Raw genomic sequence first — 19051 nt, forward strand, 5'->3', positions numbered from 1 at the left:
CCCACCACCTCCACCTGTCCCCCCACCACCTCTACCTGTCCACCCCCCACCACTTTCACCTGTCCCCCCCACCACCTCTGCCTGTCCCCCCTTCACCTGTCCCCCCTCCACCTGTCCCCCCCTCCACCACCTGTCCCTCCCATAGTGTGTGACTGTGGGGGAGGGGACATTAGAGTGTAAGCTCCTCTGGTGCAGAGACTGATGTGATTGGCTCAGTGATCTCTGTACAGCACTGTCAGAGCCATATAAATGTATTGTAGTAATGGTGAGTGATGCGGGGGGGGGGGGGGGCAATATAAAGTCAGGACTCGTATTGGCGATATATAAATACATTTATTGATGAAGATCTGATTGGACAGATGGCGGGTCGGTATCGGTCCGGAGATTTGCTCGTTGAGGTTTCTCGGGATATTTCTGGACCCCATTTAATGAAAACAGTTCCTCTGATGGGGAGATCCGGAGAGGAGTCTTCACATGGGATAGATGGGGCCCCCTACAGGTGAAATATGGAACAGCAAATGTTTCCTACAATCATCACACAGCATTATAAAAATACTCTGATTGGCCGATGAAGACTCTGATTGTACCATCCCACCGACTACAATGGGCGACATTATAGCGCTTATCCATTAGTGTACGTCCCCGTCATAGGCATGTGCACAGGGTGTGCCGAGTGTGCCTGGGCACACCCTAATCACCCCGCGTGGTGCAGATTCCCCCTGCTTCCCGTCTCCCTCCTGCAGTGCTGCTAGCTTCCCTCCTCTCTTCTCAGGAGTGGGGGAAGTGGCTGGTAAATATTTAATTAACCAACCCCTTCCTCTTCTGAATGAACACAGTGAGTGATCTGTTCGGTAGCTCCTTCATTCTTAACTGAAGCGTAATAAACTATGTTTACTGCAGGCTGCAAAGAAAGGAAATGGGCAATCTCTCTCCTCAGTTTCTTTGTCTCAAAAATAAAAAATCAGGGGTTTGTTTAGACCCCTGATATTTCACCAAAGCCCCACAACGGGGGTCCTAAAAATAGCAACATTTAATTAAAAAGAATATTGTAAAAATGGAAGAAAATAATTAAAAACGACTGATACCATCCACTGCCCTCCTGATATACACGCACGTGTGTTAGTGCCTTGGGGTGCACACTCTAATCCAATAGGCTGCGCACACCAATGGTCCCCATCCAATCAGATTTCACATGACCCAGAAAACTGATTACATTATATGATCTGGATTGGAGCGTGTCAGCGGAGGAGGCGGGGCTGTGAGGAATTTGGGGGGTTGGAAGCTCCACCTCACGTCTCAGCTTGTGATCCTGCAACACTGTTCATACTAGCTAGGAGTAGAGTGGAGTAATGTAGAGTAGAGCAGATTAAAGTGAAGTAATGTGGAGTAGAGTGGAGTAATGTGGAGTAGAGTGAAGTAATGTGGAGTAGAGTGAAGTAATGTGGAGTAATGTAGAGGAGAGTGAAGTAATGTGGAGTAATGTAGAGTAGAGTGAAGTAATGTGGAGTAATGTGGAGTAGAGTGAAGTAATGTGGAGTAATGTGGAGTAATGTGGAGTAGAGTGAAGTAATGTGGAGTAATGTGGAGTAGAGTGGAGTAATGTGGAGTAAAGTGGAGTAATGTGGAGTAATGTGGAGTAAAGTGGAGTAGAGTGGAGTAATGTGGAGTAAAGTGGAGTAATGTGGAGTAATGTGGAGTAAAGTGGAGTAGAGTGGAGTAATGTGGAGTACTGCGGAGTAAAGCGCAATAAAGAGCAGTAATGTGGAGAAGAGTGGAGTAGAGTAATGTGGAGTAAGTAGAGTAGTGCGGAGTGGAGTAGAGCAGACTGGAATGGTGCAAAGTGGAGTAAAGCAGCGTAGATTGAAGCACAATTGTCTTTATGTTCTCCTCTGAAGTCCATCAGGTTATCACCGTTGATAGACTGACATCTTGTAAGGCTCCGGTCAGACTCCGGTCAGAATCCGGTCAGGCTCCGGTCAGAATCCGGTCAGACTCCGGTCAGGCTCCGGTCAGACTCCGGTCAGGGTCCGGTCAGAATCCGGTCAGACTCCGGTCAGGGTCCGGTCAGACTCCGGTCAGGGTCCGGTCAGAATCCGGTCAGACTCCGGTCAGGGTCCGGTCAGAATCCGGTCAGGCTCCGGTCAGAATCCGGTCAGACTCCGGTCAGGCTCCGGTCAGACTCCGGTCAGGGTCCGGTCAGAATCCGGTCAGACTCCGGTCAGGGTCCGGTCAGACTCCGGTCAGACTCCGGTCAGAATCCGGTCAGGCTCCGGTCAGAATCCGGTCAGGGTCCGGTCAGGGTCCGGTCAGACTCCGGTCAGAATCCGGTCAGGCTCCGGTCAGACTCCGGTCAGAATCCGGTCAGGCTCAGGTCAGAATCCGGTCAGAATCTGGTCAGAATCTGGTCAGAATCCGGTCAGGCTCCGGTCAGAATCCGGTCAGGCTCCGGTCAGACTCCGGTCAGAATCCGGTCAGGCTCCGGTCAGAATCCGGTCAGAATCCGGTCAGAATCTGGTCAGAATCCGGTCAGAATCCGGTCAGGCTCCGGTCAGGCTCCGGTCAGACTCCGGTCAGAATCCGGTCAGGCTCCGGTCAGAATCCGGTCAGAATCCGGTCAGAATCCGGTAAGGCTCCGGTCAGAATCCGGTCAGAATCCGGTCAGAATCTGGTCAGAATCCGGTCAGAATCCGGTCAGAATCCGGTCAGACTCCGGTCAGGGTCCGGTCAGACTCCGGTCAGACTCCGGTCAGACTCCGGTCAGAATCCGGTCAGGCTCCGGTCAGGCTCCGGTCAGAATCCGGTCAGGCTCCGGTCAGAATCCGGTCAGGCTCCGGTCAGAATCCGGTCAGAATCTGGTCAGAATCCGGTCAGGCTCCGGTCAGAATCCGGTCAGAATCCGGTCAGAATCCGGTCAGAATCTGGTCAGAATCCGGTCAGGCTCCGGTCAGAATCCGGTCAGAATCCGGTCAGAATCTGGTCAGAATCCGGTCAGGCTCCGGTCAGAATCCGGTCAGGCTCCGGTCAGAATCCGGAGGAATAATAACAAACTATTCCCCAGAGTGGGAGATTTCCACCTCTGACTTGTCATATGAAGTAACTAAGTGAACCCCCAACACAGAGGACCCCAAATCTGACATGTCTCCCCTGGGAAGCCCAGACCAGGAAAGCATGTGCACAGTGAAAGTGGCCCCCATCAGCCTCTCGGAGTCGGAGACCTTTAAGGGGAAACCAAAGGCAAGACCAGAGAGAAGACTCCGCCCATCACTGAGACCCCCTCTGGAGGAATGTCTGTAGACCCTCATAGAATATCTCATATATAACATTCAGGGCGGCGGCCAGTCCATGCGCTGCGGCCATTGTCCAACCCATGAGGCCACGCCTCCAACCCATGAGGCCACACCTTCAACCCATGAGGCCACACCCCAACCCATGAGACCACCCCCCCCAACCCATGAGGACACACCCCCAACCCACAAGGCCACACCTCCAACCCATGAGGCCACACCCCCAACCCACAAGGCCACACCTCCAACCCATGAGGCCACACCCCCAACCCACAAGGCCACACCTCCAACCCATGAGGCCACACCCCCAACCCACAAGGCCACACCCCCAACCCATGAGGCCACGCCTACAGTCACAGTCCAATTCAATATTTTAGGACAGTCCAAGGTCTTTGATCGCAGTCCGATCCGTATGACATCATCACAATATATTATTTCCTGTCTATGTACAATCCTAAGAAAATGAAAGGGGCAGCAGAAAGATCCAATCTTCCGATGTGGGGTGGAGGATTCCCAGTCCCATATGGAGATCTCTGATTGGTCGGAGAATTACAAGATCCCTTGAAGTCTGCGGGAAGTCAGTGTGAGGTTGGAGAGCTGCAGTTTCTCCGATGGCCACAAGGTGTCCTGTGAAGCAAAGGGAAGAATTTATATTATATGAACACTGTACTGTATAACATACTAGAGACCGCAGACATGATACAGGAGATGATCAGAGACTGCAGACATGATACAGGAGATGGTCAGAGACTGCAGACATGGTACAGGAGAGGGTCAGAGACTGAAGACATAGTACAGGAGAGGGTCAGAGACTGAAGACATAGTACAGGAGAGGGTCAGAGACTGAAGACATGGTACAGGAGAGGGTCAGAGACTGCAGACATAGTACAGGAGAGGGTCAGAGACTGCAGACATAATACAGGAGATGATCAGAGACTGCAGACATAGTAGAGGAGATGGTCAGAGACTGCAGACATAGTACAGGAGATGATCAGAGACTGCAGACATAGTACAGGAGATGGTCAGAGACTGCAGACATAGTACAGGAGATGATCAGAGACTGCAGACATAATACAGGAGATGATCAGAGACTGCAGACATGGTACAGGAGAGGGTCAGAGACTGAAGACATAGTACATGAGAGGGTCAGAGACTGAAGACATGGTACAGGAGAGGGTCAGAGACTGCAGACATGGTACAGGAGAGGGTCAGAGACTGAAGACATAGTACAGGAGAGGGTCAGAGACTGAAGACATGGTACAGGAGAGGGTCAGAGACTGCAGACATGGTACAGGAGAGGGTCAGAGACTGAAGACATGGTACAGGAGAGGGTCAGAGACTGAAGACATGATACAGGAGAGGGTCAGAGACTGCAGACATGATACAGGAGAGGGTCAGAGACTGAAGACATGGTACAGGAGAGGGTCAGAGACTGCAGACATGATACAAGAGATGGTCAGAGACTGCAGAAATAGTACAGGAGATGGTCAGAGACTGCAGACATAGTACAGGAGATGATCAGAGACTGCAGACATGATACAGGAGAGGGTCAGAGACTGCAGACATGATACAGGAGATGATCAGAGACTGCAGGCATAATACAGGAGATGATCAGAGACTGCAGACATGATACAGGAGATGATCAGAGACTGCAGACATGATACAGGAGATGGTCAGAGACTGCAGACATGATACAGGAGATGATCAGAGACTGCAGACATGATACAGGAGATGATTAGAGACTGCAGACATAATACAGGAGAGGGTCAGAGACTGCAGACATAGTACAGGAGATGGTCAGAGACTGCAGACATAGTACATGAGATGATCAGAGACTGCAGACATGATACAGGAGATGATTAGAGACTGCAGACATAATACAGGAGAGGGTCAGAGACTGCAGACATGATACAAGAGATGGTCAGAGACTGCAGACATAGTACAGGAGATGGTCAGAGACTGCAGACATAGTACAGGAGATGATCAGAGACTGCAGACATAGTACAGGAGATGATCAGAGACTGCAGACATGATACAGGAGAGGGTCAGAGACTGCAGACATGATACAGGAGATGATCAGAGACTGCAGACATAATACAGGAGATGATCAGAGACTGCAGACATAGTACATGAGATGATCAGAGACTGCAGACATGATACAGGAGATGATTAGAGACTGCAGACATAATACAGGAGAGGGTCAGAGACTGCAGACATGATACAAGAGATGGTCAGAGACTGCAGACATAGTACAGGAGATGGTCAGAGACTGCAGACATAGTACAGGAGATGATCAGAGACTGCAGACATAGTACAGGAGATGATCAGAGACTGCAGACATGATACAGGAGAGGGTCAGAGACTGCAGACATGATACAGGAGATGATCAGAGACTGCAGACATAATACAGGAGATGATCAGAGACTGCAGACATAGTACATGAGATGATCAGAGACTGCAGACATGATACAGGAGATGATTAGAGACTGCAGACATAATACAGGAGAGGGTCAGAGACTGCAGACATGATACAAGAGATGGTCAGAGACTGCAGACATAGTACAGGAGATGGTCAGAGACTGCAGACATAGTACAGGAGATGATCAGAGACTGCAGACATAGTACAGGAGATGATCAGAGACTGCAGACATGATACAGGAGAGGGTCAGAGACTGCAGACATGATACAGGAGATGATCAGAGACTGCAGACATAATACAGGAGATGATCAGAGACTGCAGACATGATACAGGAGATGATCAGAGACTGCAGACATAATACAGGAGATGATCAGAGACTGCAGACATGATACAGGAGATGATCAGAGACTGCAGACATAGTACAGGAGATGATCAGAGACTGCAGACATAGTACAGGAGATGATCAGAGACTGCAGACATGATACAGGAGAGGGTCAGAGACTGCAGACATGATACAGGAGATGATCAGAGACTGCAGACATGATACAGGAGATGATCAGAGTCTGCAGACATGATACAGGAGATGATTAGAGACTGCAGACATAATACAGGAGAGGGTCAGAGACTGCAGACATGATACAGGAGATGGTCAGAGACTGCAGACATGATACAGGAGATGATCAGAGACTGCAGACATGATACAGGAGATGATTAGAGACTGCAGACATAATACAGGAGAGGGTCAGAGACTGCACACATGATACAGGAGATGATCAGAGACTGCAGACATGATACAGGAGATGGTCAGAGACTGCAGACATGATACAGGAGATGATCAGAGACTGCAGACATGATACAGGAGATGATTAGAGACTGCAGACATAATACAGGAGAGGGTCAGAGACTGCAGACATGATACAGGAGATGGTCAGAGACTGCAGACATGATACAGGAGATGATCAGAGACTGCAGACATGATACAGGAGATGATTAGAGACTGCAGACATAATACAGGAGAGGGTCAGAGACTGCACACATGATACAGGAGATGATCAGAGACTGCAGACATGATACAGGAGATGGTCAGAGACTGCAGACATGATACAGGAGATGATCAGAGACTGCAGACATGATACAGGAGATGATTAGAGACTGCAGACATAATACAGGAGAGGGTCAGAGACTGCAGACATGATACAGGAGAGGGTCAGAGACTGCAGACATGATACAGGAGATGATTAGAGACTGCAGACATAATACAGGAGAGGGTCAGAGACGGCAGACATGGTACAGGAGAGGGTCAGAGACTGCATACATAGCACAGGAGATGGTCAGAGACTGCAGACATAGTACAGGAGACGGTCAGAGACTTCAGACATAGTACAGGAGACGGTCAGAGACTGCATACATAGTACAGGAGATGGTCAGAGACTGCAGACATAATACAGGAGATGATCAGAGACTGCAGACATAATACAGGGGATGATCAGAGACTGCAGACATGATACAGGAGATGATCAGAGACTGCAGACATAATACAGGAGATGATCAGAGACTGCAGACATAGTACAGGAGATGATCAGAGACTGCAGACATAATACATGAGATGATCAGAGACTGCAGACATGATACAGGAGATGGTCAGAGACTGCAGACATAATACAGGAGATGATCAGAGACTGCAGACATGATACAGGAGATGGTCAGAGACTGCAGACATAATACAGGAGATGATCAGAGACTGCAGACATGATACAGGAGATGGTCAGAGACTGCAGACATAGTACAGGAGATGATCAGAGACTGCAGACATAATACAGGAGATGATCAGAGACTGCAGACATGATACAGGAGATGGTCAGAGACTGCAGACATAATACAGGAGATGATCAGAGACTGCAGACATAGTACAGGAGATGATCAGAGACTGCAGACATAGTACAGGAGATGGTCAGAGACTGCAGACATAGTACAGGAGATGGTCAGAGACTGCAGACATAATACAGGAGATGATCAGAGACTGCGGACATAATACAGGAGATGGTCAGAGACTGCAGACATAGTACAGGAGATGGTCAGAGACTGCAGACATGATACAGGAGATGATCAGAGACTGCAGACATGATACAGGAGATGATCAGAGACTGCAGACATAGTACAGGAGATGGTCAGAGACTGCAGACATAGTACAGGAGATGATCAGAGACTGCAGACATGATACAGGAGATGGTCAGAGACTGCAGACATAGTACAGGAGATGATCAGAGACTGCAGACATGATACAGGAGATGATCAGAGACTGCAGACATAGTACAGGAGATGATCAGAGACTGCAGACATAATACAGGAGATGGTCAGAGACTGCAGACATGATACAGGAGATGATCAGAGACTGCAGACATAATACAGGAGATGATCAGATACTGCAGACATGATACAGGAGATGATCAGAGACTGCAGACATAGTACAGGAGATGATCAGAGACTGCAGACATAATACAGGAGATGATCAGAGACTGCAGACATAATACAGGAGATGATCAGAGACTGCAGACATAATACAGGAGATGGTCAGAGACTGCAGACATAATACAGGAGATGATCAGAGACTGCAGACATAATACAGGAGATGATCAGAGACTGCAGGCATAGTACAGGGGATGATCAGAGACTGCAGACACAGTACAGGAGATGATCAGAGACTGCAGACATTGTACAGGAGATGATCAGAGACTGCAGACATAATACAGGAGATGATCAGAGACTGCAGACATAGTACAGGAGATGATCAGAGACTGCAGACATGATACTGGAGATGATCAGAGACTGCAGACATACTACAGGAGATGGTCAGAGACTGCAGACATAATACAGGAGATGATCAGAGACTGCAGACATAGTACAGGAGATGATCAGAGACTGCAGACACAGTACAGGAGATGATCAGAGACTGCAGACATTGTACAGGAGATGATCAGAGACTGCAGACATAATACAGGAGATGATCAGAGACTGCAGACATAGTACAGGAGATCATCAGAGACTGCAGACATGATACTGGAGATGATCAGAGACTGCAGACATACTACAGGAGATGGTCAGAGACTGCAGACATAATACAGGAGATGATCAGAGACTGCAGACATAGTACAGGAGATGGTCAGAGACTGCAGACATGATACAGGAGATGATCAGAGACTGCAGGCATGATACAGGAGATGATCAGAGACTGCAGACATAATACAGGAGATGGTCAGAGACTGCAGACATAATACAGGAGATGATCAGAGACTGCAGACATGATACAAGAGATGGTCAGAGACTGCAGACATAATACAGGATATGATCAGAGACTGCAGACATAGTACAGGAGATGATCAGAGACTGCAGGCATGATACAGGAGATGGTCAGAGACTGCAGACATACTATGTGTTAAAGGTGGCTTCCAGCCTCCCCCGCTGGCCCCCAGACCCACACAACCACTGCCCAGGGTTGTGGGGAAGAGGCCTTTGTCCCCATGCTTTGCCGCAAAGCACCCCCCATGTTGAGGGCACGTGGCGTGGTATGGTTCAGGAGGCGGGCATTTGCTCGCCACGCCCCTTTTCCTGGCCTGCCAGGCTGTGTGCTCAGATAAGAGTCTGGTGTAGATTTCGGGGTTCCCCTCAAAATCCATACCAGACACAAAGGGCCTGGTTCGGATTGGGGGGGGGACCTCCCTGATGTTTTTTCCCACATATTTGTATCCCCGGCAATGTTGCCAGGCTGCCCTACACCATTTCTTACCCCGGCTTCCATCTAGTGGCTCTTCCGGTTCTGCCGGGGCGGTTTGGACTTGGTGCGCGGTGTCGGTCTCGGCGCGGTGTCGTTGGGGTGGTTTCCCGGCAGAGCTGGCCTCGTCTGTTGTGGCGCCGCACCCTGGTGATGCAGCGGAAGGTTCTCAGACTGCACATTTGGGGGCTCCGGGGGTCTCGGCCTGGTCCGTCGCCCTTTCTTGCCCTCCGGGGCGGTCTCTGGCGCCCCCTGTCTGTGGGGCTTCTGGGAATTGATGTAGTCTATTTCATCGGTGGTGGCGACACTTGGGGGAGGGGCGCTGGCCTGGACCGGAGGTTGTGGCAGATGGCGCTCTTGTATGATTTGCCGGCGATTGTTGTACATCGTCTCTTCATCTGCGGAGACACAAAAGGGGGCGGTCACTTTATATGTGTAAATCAAAGGCACTTAAAGGAGCACTCCACCTAAAGCCGCCAGTTCTGGTGGGTCGGTCTGCTGTCATAGATCACTTGTGATACCAAAACAGTCTCACTTCTGCCGCTGAAATCTCCATAATGTAAAGTGAATGCTGAGAGATACAGGGAGTGGGATGTGGGAGGAGGGCTGGCAATGCAGCCCGGGGGTTTGTCTTGGGTGGACTGGCCCTTTAAATATCATAATTGGTGGAATTGGGTGTTTACTATGGAGTACATATAAGGAGGAGAGGAGAGGAGAAAAGAAAAGAAGAGAGAAGAGAAAAGAGGCAAGAAAAGGGAGAGGAGAGGAGAAAAGAAGGGAGAAGGAGAGAGAGGAGAGAAGAGGTAAGAAAGAGAGAAAGGAGAGGAGAGAAGAGAGGGAGGGAAGAGGAAAGGAAAGAGAGAGAGAGAGAGAAAGAGAGAAAGGAGAGGAAAGGAGAGGACAGATGAAAGAAGAGGACAAAGGAAGAGAGAGGGAGAGGAGAGAAAGAGGGAAAGGGGAGAGGAAAGGAGAGAGGGAGAGAAGAGAAAGAGAGGAGAGGAGAGAATGATAGAGGGAGAGAAGAGATGAGAAAGAGAGGAGAGGAGAGAAAGAGAGAGGGGAGAGAAGAAAGTAAGAGAGAGGGAGAGGAGAGAACAAAGGAAGAGTGAGAGAGAGGAGAGAGGAGAGGAAAAAGGAGAGGAGAAGGGAGGAGAGAGGGAGGGGAGAAAAAGAGAAAGGAAGAGATGGAGGGGAGAGGAAAGGAGAAAGAAAAGAGGTGAGAAAGAGAGAGAGAGGAAGAGAGAGGAGAGGAGACGAGAGAAAGAGAGAGAGGAGAGAGGAAAGGAGAGGACAGGTGAAAGAAGAGGACAAAGGAAGAGAGAGGGAGAGGAGAGACAGAGGGAAATGGGAGAGGAAAGGAGAGAGGGAGAGAAGAGACAAGAAAGAGAGGCGAGGAGAGAAAGAGAGAGGGGGGAGAAGAAATGAAGAGAGAGAGAGAGAGGAGAGAACAAAGGAAGAGTGAGAGAGAGGAGAGGAGAGAGGGAGGGGAGAGGAAAGGATAAAGAGAAGAAGTGAGAAAGAGAGAGAGGAAGAGAGAGGAGAGGAGACGAGAGAAAGAGAGAGAGGTGAAGAGAAGAGAAAGGAAGAGAGAGAGGGAAAGGAGAGGAAAGGAGAGAGGAAAAGAGAGGGCAGAGGAAAGGAGAGGTCAAAGGAAGAGAGAGGGAGAGGAGAGAAAGAAAGGGGAAAGGAAAGGAGAGAGAGGGAGAGAAGAGGTGAGAAAGAGAGGATAGGAAGAGAGAGGAGAGAGGAGAAATGAGAGAGGGAGAGGAGAGGAGAGATAGTAGATAATAGAGAGAGGAGGAGGAGAGATAGTGACGGAGTGATGAGAAGAGAGGGATGAAGAAGAGTGGGGTGGAGGCGGGGGAGGGACAGGTCCTCCTATCTGTATACTGTGAGGGGGTGACACGCGGTGACACAGGAAGTAGACTGCGGTCTCGGTGTACAGGATGCTTTGTATTTGTTCTGTATGAGAATTCTCATCTCCAGGACCTGCTGCCCCCTCCCCCGCCATACTCTGTACTGGTCCTGGCTCTCCGCCATTCACTATTGGACCTCCATGCCCCCTCTGCTATGTACTATGAGGGTCTATGTGTGCCGGGGGGGGGGAGGGGGGTGTACATCACATTGTTAGGGGGTTGGTCATGCCAAGTCATTTAGTGACTAATCTTTCCCATGATTGTAAGGTGTGTGAGATCACCTCGGGGGAAAAGCCCCAATCTGGTTGGATGGCGGATCTTTGTGTCTATGGCCACCTGCGGTCATGTGACTTTTCCATGTAGCCGGCACCGGATCCCATGAAATACAAAGATGGCGCTCACCTGGCCTCCGGCAGGATCTCACGCTGTATATGATGAGGGCGATGAAGATGATGAAAGCCACGCCTCCCGCGCCCACAGCCAGGTACAGGTACCAGTTCCATCCTTCTTCTGGAAAAAGTCAAATGACAAAGATTGACAACGTGTTTCGGGGGCTCAGACAGTTCGTTATAAATACCCCCCTCCCCCCCCTACAGATCTCATTCCAGATCGTACACCTCAAATAACCTTCATCACTGGTTGCCGCGGTCTATACTGCGCACGTATTTATAGCGAGTACTTACTAGTGGCCTGTGGTGGCCTGTGAACCCCTTTCACCCCCTTTTACATCTGTGGACAAGGCAGGTTTATAATAACATGAAAGTGTGATAGCCAAATGCAGGGGCGTAGCTACGGGGGTCACAAGGGTCACAATTACAACCCAATCCCATGCTCCAGGGGGCTCGTGCAGATCTCCTGTACACCTGGATAGGAGGGGCGATGGGGGAGGGATATAGAGGAACCAATCCCCTTGATTTTCCTCTTGCAGCCACTGAAAGCCTGCTCCTCCCCCCTCGCTCCCGCATGCATTCAGCGGCTGCAGGAGGAAAATGGAAGGGATCAGTTCTAGTAAATGACAGTCCCACCGCCACTCCAATCCAGCTTCTGCTGCCCCCGGGCCTCTGTGTGCATCTCTGACCCCCCTCATTCCCCTGCAGTGGTGCCGGCTACCCCCCCTCCAGCAGCAGCAGGGCATGCTTTCAGTATGGAGAGTGGGGAAGAGGCTGGTAAATACAGAATGTCATTTTTATAGCCCAACAGGGGTCCTAAAATAATAATAAGAAATACAATTGTAAAATAATAAATAAAAAATGTAAGAAAGAATAATAAAAAAATATATACTGACACCGGTGGTGGGACTACCAGGGTTGCAAAGCTGACACTTGCAACTGGGCCCTGGCATTCCGCCACTGGGCTAGGAGGAAAGGGGGGCCCTCCGTTGTTATTTGCACTGGGGCCCTGATGGTTCTAGCTACGCCTGTGGCTACAGTCACAGTGTCCTCCAGACATTGCCTATCACAGATTGAGGTGAAGAGCCAATCAGTGACTCTTTACCACATGTATCCAATCACAGCTGATCACGATGTAAACAGAAGTCGGTTATTGGCTTTCCTTTCCTGATGCTGAACAGCATGAGGAGAGGAGAGGAGAGGCGATAACCGATGTAAAAGGGACATCTCCACTGATAATCAGGACAGTCTCAATCAGTGGCCACCAGTGTTGTCAATCAGTGCCCACCAGTGTTGCCAATCAGTGCCCACCAGTGTTGCCAATCAGTGCCCACCAGTGCCTCTTCATCAGTGTCACCTATCAGTAATTCCTATCAGTGCAGCCTTATTAATTCCTCCTCATCAGTGCGAATCAGTGTCGCCTATCAGTGCCCACCAAATTCAAAATGTTTAAAATGCGAAAATCGGAGATTAGAAAATCAGAAATTCGAAAAATTCCAAATTAGTGAATGTAACGGAACTATGTATTTCAGAAGATGGGACATTACTGACAGTTCATTGCAGAAGATACTGGACACATTACAAGTGGTTTATTTTGTCCTGACTAGGTCAATAGGACAATGACCCTTCAATGCTTAGCTCAGGCTATTGAAATGCTAAGTGGAGCCGGCTTGTGAAATACCTTGTTATTGTGTTCTGCAGGTTAATAGCTGTTGTCGGAGACGGGACGTCTCTAGGAGATAATTACCTCCACTAAATGACTTTTAGAATGTGATTGAAGTTCATTATATGTGTGGGGAATTGCAGACGAGACGCCTAGCCACCTCGTCAGGCTAAATGATAGATACTTGGCTCATGTTAATTATTCTGATGGCAAGGGGGTGGGATGTTCCAAAGTCTGTATAAAAGTGTGCTATGTACTTGAAAATAAAGAGTCTACTTGACCCTTCAAAACATAGCCTTGTCTCGTTCCTGAAAAGGCATTCATTTGGATTGCTATTCTGCTATTTTACAGCTGACCCTGACTCTCTCTCTGGATCTCGTGTATTAGAATATATACCGGCGGTACTTACATATTGCAACTATCCAGGGAAAACGATGTCTCCAACGACTGATACCCTCCCACTACTTGGGTAGCCGTTACATTAGTTGGCAGCGGTGGGATGGTCCTTTTATCCAAAGAGCAAGTGCTGATTGCAGTCTCAGTACGCCAGGCTGAAAAGACCCACACTAAAAGATTTATTGGAGAGTCGTGGTAGGAGTGCCAGCAACAGACCACGGAGGGAGCTGATAGCTGACCTGCTGGAGCTGGACGAAATGGATGGATCCATGGAAGGAACGGAGCCCCTTGCACCGGTCAGCGAGGAAGATGTAATTACTGGGATTGTACAGCGGAGATTATCCTTGTATCCAGAAACGTCCGTGGAACTAATAAACCAGCTGTTCCGGGAAGCAAGGCAGGAGATACAAACGAAGAGGGGACAAGAACTGGAACTGGTAAGAGCGAGACAGCCCATTACACCTGCAGTTCCTACCCCCCCCCACCCGCGGCTACAGGAAAGAAAATACCGTTCACTGCATTTAAAGCTTTTGTAGAAAGTGAGGAGGAAATCGATGGATATTTGGCGGATTTTGAGAGGCAGTGCTCACTACACCAGGTACCACCAGACCAATGGGTCACTATTTTGTCGGGGAAATTGTCAGGCAAAGCCAATGAAGCCTTTCGGGCTCTTGCTCCAGAGGATATTTTACAATATCAGCAAGTTAAAAAGGCGCTGCTAACCCGATACGCCGTAACTCCAGAAGCCTAACGCCGTCGCTTCCGGGAGCCCAATAAGAAGGCTGTGGACTCCCACATGGAATGGGCCAACTAGTTACAAAGGGTGGCATCCCTTTGGGTCCAAGGGTGCAAGGCCAACACCGGGGAGGAAGTATTGCAGCTGTTCCTAATGGAACATTTCTTCCAAGACCTGACCGCAGACATACAAGACTGGGTACGAGATCGCCGTCCCGCTAACTTAAACGAGGTGGCTCGGCTAGCAGATGAGTACGCGGAGACAAGGAAAGTAAGCCAGGGTACTATGCGGCTGGCTCAGAAGGTAGAACCGCGTACTCCAACCGTCACCCCACGCCCAGAGTTTCGGGCCCCAGTCCCACCAGGACCACCAAGTCCTCAGGGGCCTAACAACTATCTCCGTGATTCGTCTAGGGTGACGTGCCATCACTGCAGCGACACGGGACATATTGCTCGTTATTGCCCTTTGAGAGCTACCAATAACAACTGGAGACGCACAACACCCAACACAGAGGTCACTCCATCACGTCCCTCTGCGGCCCACTGCCTAGAGACCGAGGTGGGCCCTGAGGAATGTCTGTGAATTTTGTATGAGGCAGACCCAATACAAGCTGCCTCTCCAGATAACCGTCAGCATCACCGTCAGGAGGTACGGGTGAATGGACAAGTAGCACAAGGCCTAAGAGATACCGGGACTACTATCACTTTGATTCAAAAACATCTGGTAAAGCCAGAGAACTCGCACAGTTGCCGTCCGGGTCGCAGGGGGTGCTGTATTTCGCGTACCCACCGCCCGGGTGCACTTAGACTGGGGAGTCGGGTCAGGAAAGACCACAGTTGGTATCATGGACAACCTACCTGCCGAGGTGGTGCTGGGCAACGACATTGGCCCTCTGACTTCGGCGTATTTACCTACACCTGCTACTGCTTGTCCCGTGACCACCCGCGTTGCTGGAACCAACTCGCTTGCTGCTGAGACCCGGGTAAGACTACCTTCCCCGACATGTACTGTAGATCCGGCACAATATCACAGTCTAAAATGGGAATGTGACAAGTTGGCCAGTGAGAAATCAGAGATGCAACGACACTATGTCATGTATTATGAGATGTCCCGTGGCTTGAACATTGAAATGCACAAACAGGCGGAAATTGTCAAAAGATTAAATGGGATTTGCATCCAGGTGGTGCCGTATCTGTCCCAAGAGCATCAGCAACAGGTTTTGGGAGCCATTGAGAGAGCAAAGCAAGTGACTGTTCCAGAACTGAATTCCATTATTCACCTTCACCATCAGCTACCGACCTGGTAAGCCAATGGGAATGCCGACGGACTGTTCAAGCAAACTGAACTTTTAGCCTAACAGCGGACCGGACATCCCCAAGTTGACCCGAAAAGGATCAATCCGTGTCTGCCGGAGTGTTCCACAAAGGGGGAGCAGTGTAACGGAACTATGTATTTCAGAAGATGGGACATTACTGACAGTTCATTGCAGAAGATACTGGACACATTACAAGTGGTTAATTTTGTCCTGACTAGGTCAATAGGACAATGACCCTTCAATGCTTAGCTCAGGCTATTGAAATGCTAAGTGGAGCCGGCTTGTGAAATACCTTGTTATTGTGTTCTGCAGGTTAATAGCTGTTGTCAGAGACGGGACGTCTCTAGGAGATAATTACCTCCACTAAATGACTTTTAGAATGTGATTGAAGTTCATTGTATGTGTGGGGAATTGCAGACGAGACGCCTAGCCACCTCGTCAGGCTAAATGATAGATAATTGGCTCATGTTAATTATTCTGATAGCAAGGGGGTGGGATGTTCCAAATTCTGTATAAAAGTGTGCTGTGTACTCTCTGGATCTCGTGGATGGGGATATACCGGCGGTACTTGCATACCGCAACTTGCCAGGGAAAAGGACGTCTCCAACGGCTGATACCCTCCCACTACTTGGGTAGCCGTTACAGTGAATTCAGAACTTCGAAAATTCAGAATTCGATTTGGATTTTCAAATTTCCGAATTTCTGATTTTCCGAATTTCCGAATTTTTTAATTTACGAATTTCCAAACTCCCGAATCCAGAATTTTCGAATTCAGAATTGCTGAAATTTTGAATTTACGAATTCCTGAATTTCTGAATGTTCTAATTTCCGAATTTCCGAATTCCCGAATTTTAGAATTTTAGAACTTTCGAATTTTTGAATTTAACGACTATCCGTATTTTGGAAAAATGCAAAAAAACAATGGCCCAGATTCAAGTAGAATTGCGCGATATTTGCGGGGGAGCAGGGCAACGATTTTGCCCTGCGCCCCCGCAAATATTTTGCGCTGCCCTCGATTCACGGAGCAGTAGCTCCGTGAATTGCGAGGGCGCGCCGGCAAATTTGCCCAGCGTAAGCGCGCGCAAGTTAAATGATCCCGCCGGGGGCGGGAATCATTTAAATTAGGCGCGCTCCCGCGCCGAGCGTACAGCGCATGCTCCGTCGGGAAACTTTCCCGACGTGCATTGCGGCAAATGACGTCGCAAGGACGTCATTTGCTTCAAAGTGAACGTGAATGGCGTCCAGCGCCATTCACGAAGCACTTACGCAAACGACGTGAAATTCAAATTTCACGTCGCGGGAGCGGCGGCTATACTTTAGCATTGGCTGCCCCTACTATTAGAAGGGGCAGCCTTGCGCTAAAGTTGCCGTACGGAAACTCCGTACCTGGCTTGCGCGGGGGCCCGCGCAAGTTTGTGAATCAGTTGGTAGTATGCAATTTGCATACTACACGCTGATCACAATGGGAGCGCTCCCTAGCGGCAAGCACAAGAATGCAGCCTAAAATCTGCGAGGCATAAGTGCCTTATGCCGCGCAGATTTTAGGCTGCAGTCGGTGTAACGAGGTTCCTGAATCAGGAGCACTCGTTACACCGGAGCAAGTAAGCAATTGCGCCGTGTAGCTTATGGTTACACGGGCGCAATTGCTTCTTGAATCTGGGCCATTGTACCAAAAACAAACACATTTTTTGGCAGTGCACATGTCTACTTCAAGCTGCATTTTGGGTACTGTAAAAAAAAAAAATAAAAAAAAAACAATGCAAAACCCCGCCTCCCTATGAAAATGAGAGGAAAATGTGGCAAAAGTTGAATTTTTTTGGTGCATTTTTTGGAGTCACACATTCTTTTTACAGAAACACGGCAAAAATTGCATCTTGTTCTTGCGATGGAGCCGTGTGAAAGTCATGTATGTCTGAGGCTCCAATGACATTTGGCATCTTGCCGCAACACATCGCATCGCAGTCCTAGCAAACCGCAAGGCACGAAAGCTTGTCGCCCAAAAAGGAGCTTCTATTGGGCATGTGATGTGGTTTGCCACGACTGTTGTGCGATTTTTGTACGATATTTGCAGCAAAACCCTTGTAATTGAATGGCACCTGACCGCGCATATTGCGATTGCAGTGCGTTTTGCGTTCGCAGTGATTCTACTCGAGATCCTGAAACGTCAAATGTCAATGGAGCCAAAACAATGACAATTTTACAATTCTTCTGGAAGCTGATTAGTGATATTTATTCCATGGAAACAATGTAACAAATCGCTGACTCACCCTTATCACAGTTGGGTGTTAGGGTGTGAGATGTTTCGCTGATTTTGTTTTTGGCAGTACAAGTGAAATTTGCATCTGGTTTAAGGGTAAAATTTTGGCTCAGGGATTTCCCATTCCTCGGTGTAGCTCCTCCCTGCTTCAGATATAATTCCGGCTCCGTCCCCCGAGGGATAAAACAAAACACTTCTATCTTCTTCCTATCGTGACATGTGAAGTTCATGAATGGAGTGTCCACAGGATCTGCAACACAAGAGAAGATATTATCTGTAATGTATTATCATTATTATTATGTGCCCGAAACTCATCACCCACAGCACCCACCCCACCCACACCAAGACCAGTACCTACAGGAGCCACCTCACCCATACCAAGACCAGTACCTACAGGACCCACCCCACCCATACCATGACCAGTACCCACAGCACCCACCCCACCCATACCAAGACCAGTACCTACAGGACCCACCTCACCCATACCAAGACCAGTACCTACAGGACCCACCCCACCCATACCATGACCAGTACCTACAGGACCCACCCCACCCATACCATGACCAGTACCCACAGCACCCACCCCACCCATACCAAGACCAGTACCTACAGGACCCACCTCACCCATACCAAGACCAGTACCTACAGGACCCACCCCACCCATACCATGACCCGTACCTACAGGACCCACCCCACCCATACCATGACCAGTACATACAGGACCCACCCCACCCATACCATGACCAGTACCTACAGGACCCACCCCACCCATACCAAGACCAGTACCTACAGGACCCACCCCACCCACACCAAGACCCGTACCTACAGAACCCACCCCACCCATACCATGACCAGTACCTACAGGACCCACCTCACCCATACCAAGACCAGTACCTACAGGACCCAC

General features: G+C 49.3%; 2 protein-coding genes across 2 annotated transcripts in view; one reads left to right on the forward strand and one right to left on the reverse strand.

Annotated features, from left to right (window-relative positions):
- Window positions 1-1879: 1879 nt before the first annotated feature.
- Window positions 1880-3040, forward strand: LOC120921627 (hornerin-like). Its single transcript, XM_040334140.1, has one exon. The coding sequence runs from the start codon at window positions 1880-1882 to the stop codon at window positions 3038-3040; it is 1161 nt and encodes a 386-aa protein (XP_040190074.1).
- A 463-nt stretch (window positions 3041-3503) lies between these two features.
- LOC120921620 (T-cell surface antigen CD2-like) overlaps window positions 3504-19051 on the reverse strand; it is a 43061-nt gene continuing 27513 nt past the window's right edge. The window contains exons 3-6 of the mRNA XM_040334131.1: window positions 18155-18394; window positions 11791-11898; window positions 9488-9870; window positions 3504-3911 (exon numbers count right to left, since the gene is read on the reverse strand). Of these exons, the coding sequence (XP_040190065.1) occupies window positions 9500-9870; window positions 11791-11898; window positions 18155-18394 (719 nt within the window). The 3' untranslated portion in view covers window positions 3504-3911; window positions 9488-9499. The remainder of the gene's footprint in view (window positions 3912-9487; window positions 9871-11790; window positions 11899-18154; window positions 18395-19051) is intronic.

The sequence above is a fragment of the Rana temporaria genome (genome assembly GCF_905171775.1).
Source record: "Rana temporaria chromosome 2 unlocalized genomic scaffold, aRanTem1.1 chr2j, whole genome shotgun sequence".
NCBI lineage: Eukaryota > Metazoa > Chordata > Amphibia > Anura > Ranidae > Rana > Rana temporaria.

Excerpts from the sequence above, each read along its gene's own strand:
- LOC120921627 (XM_040334140.1), top strand. The coding sequence starts at position 1,880 with ATGTTCTCCTCTGAAGTCCATCAGGTTATCACCGTTGATAGACTGACA.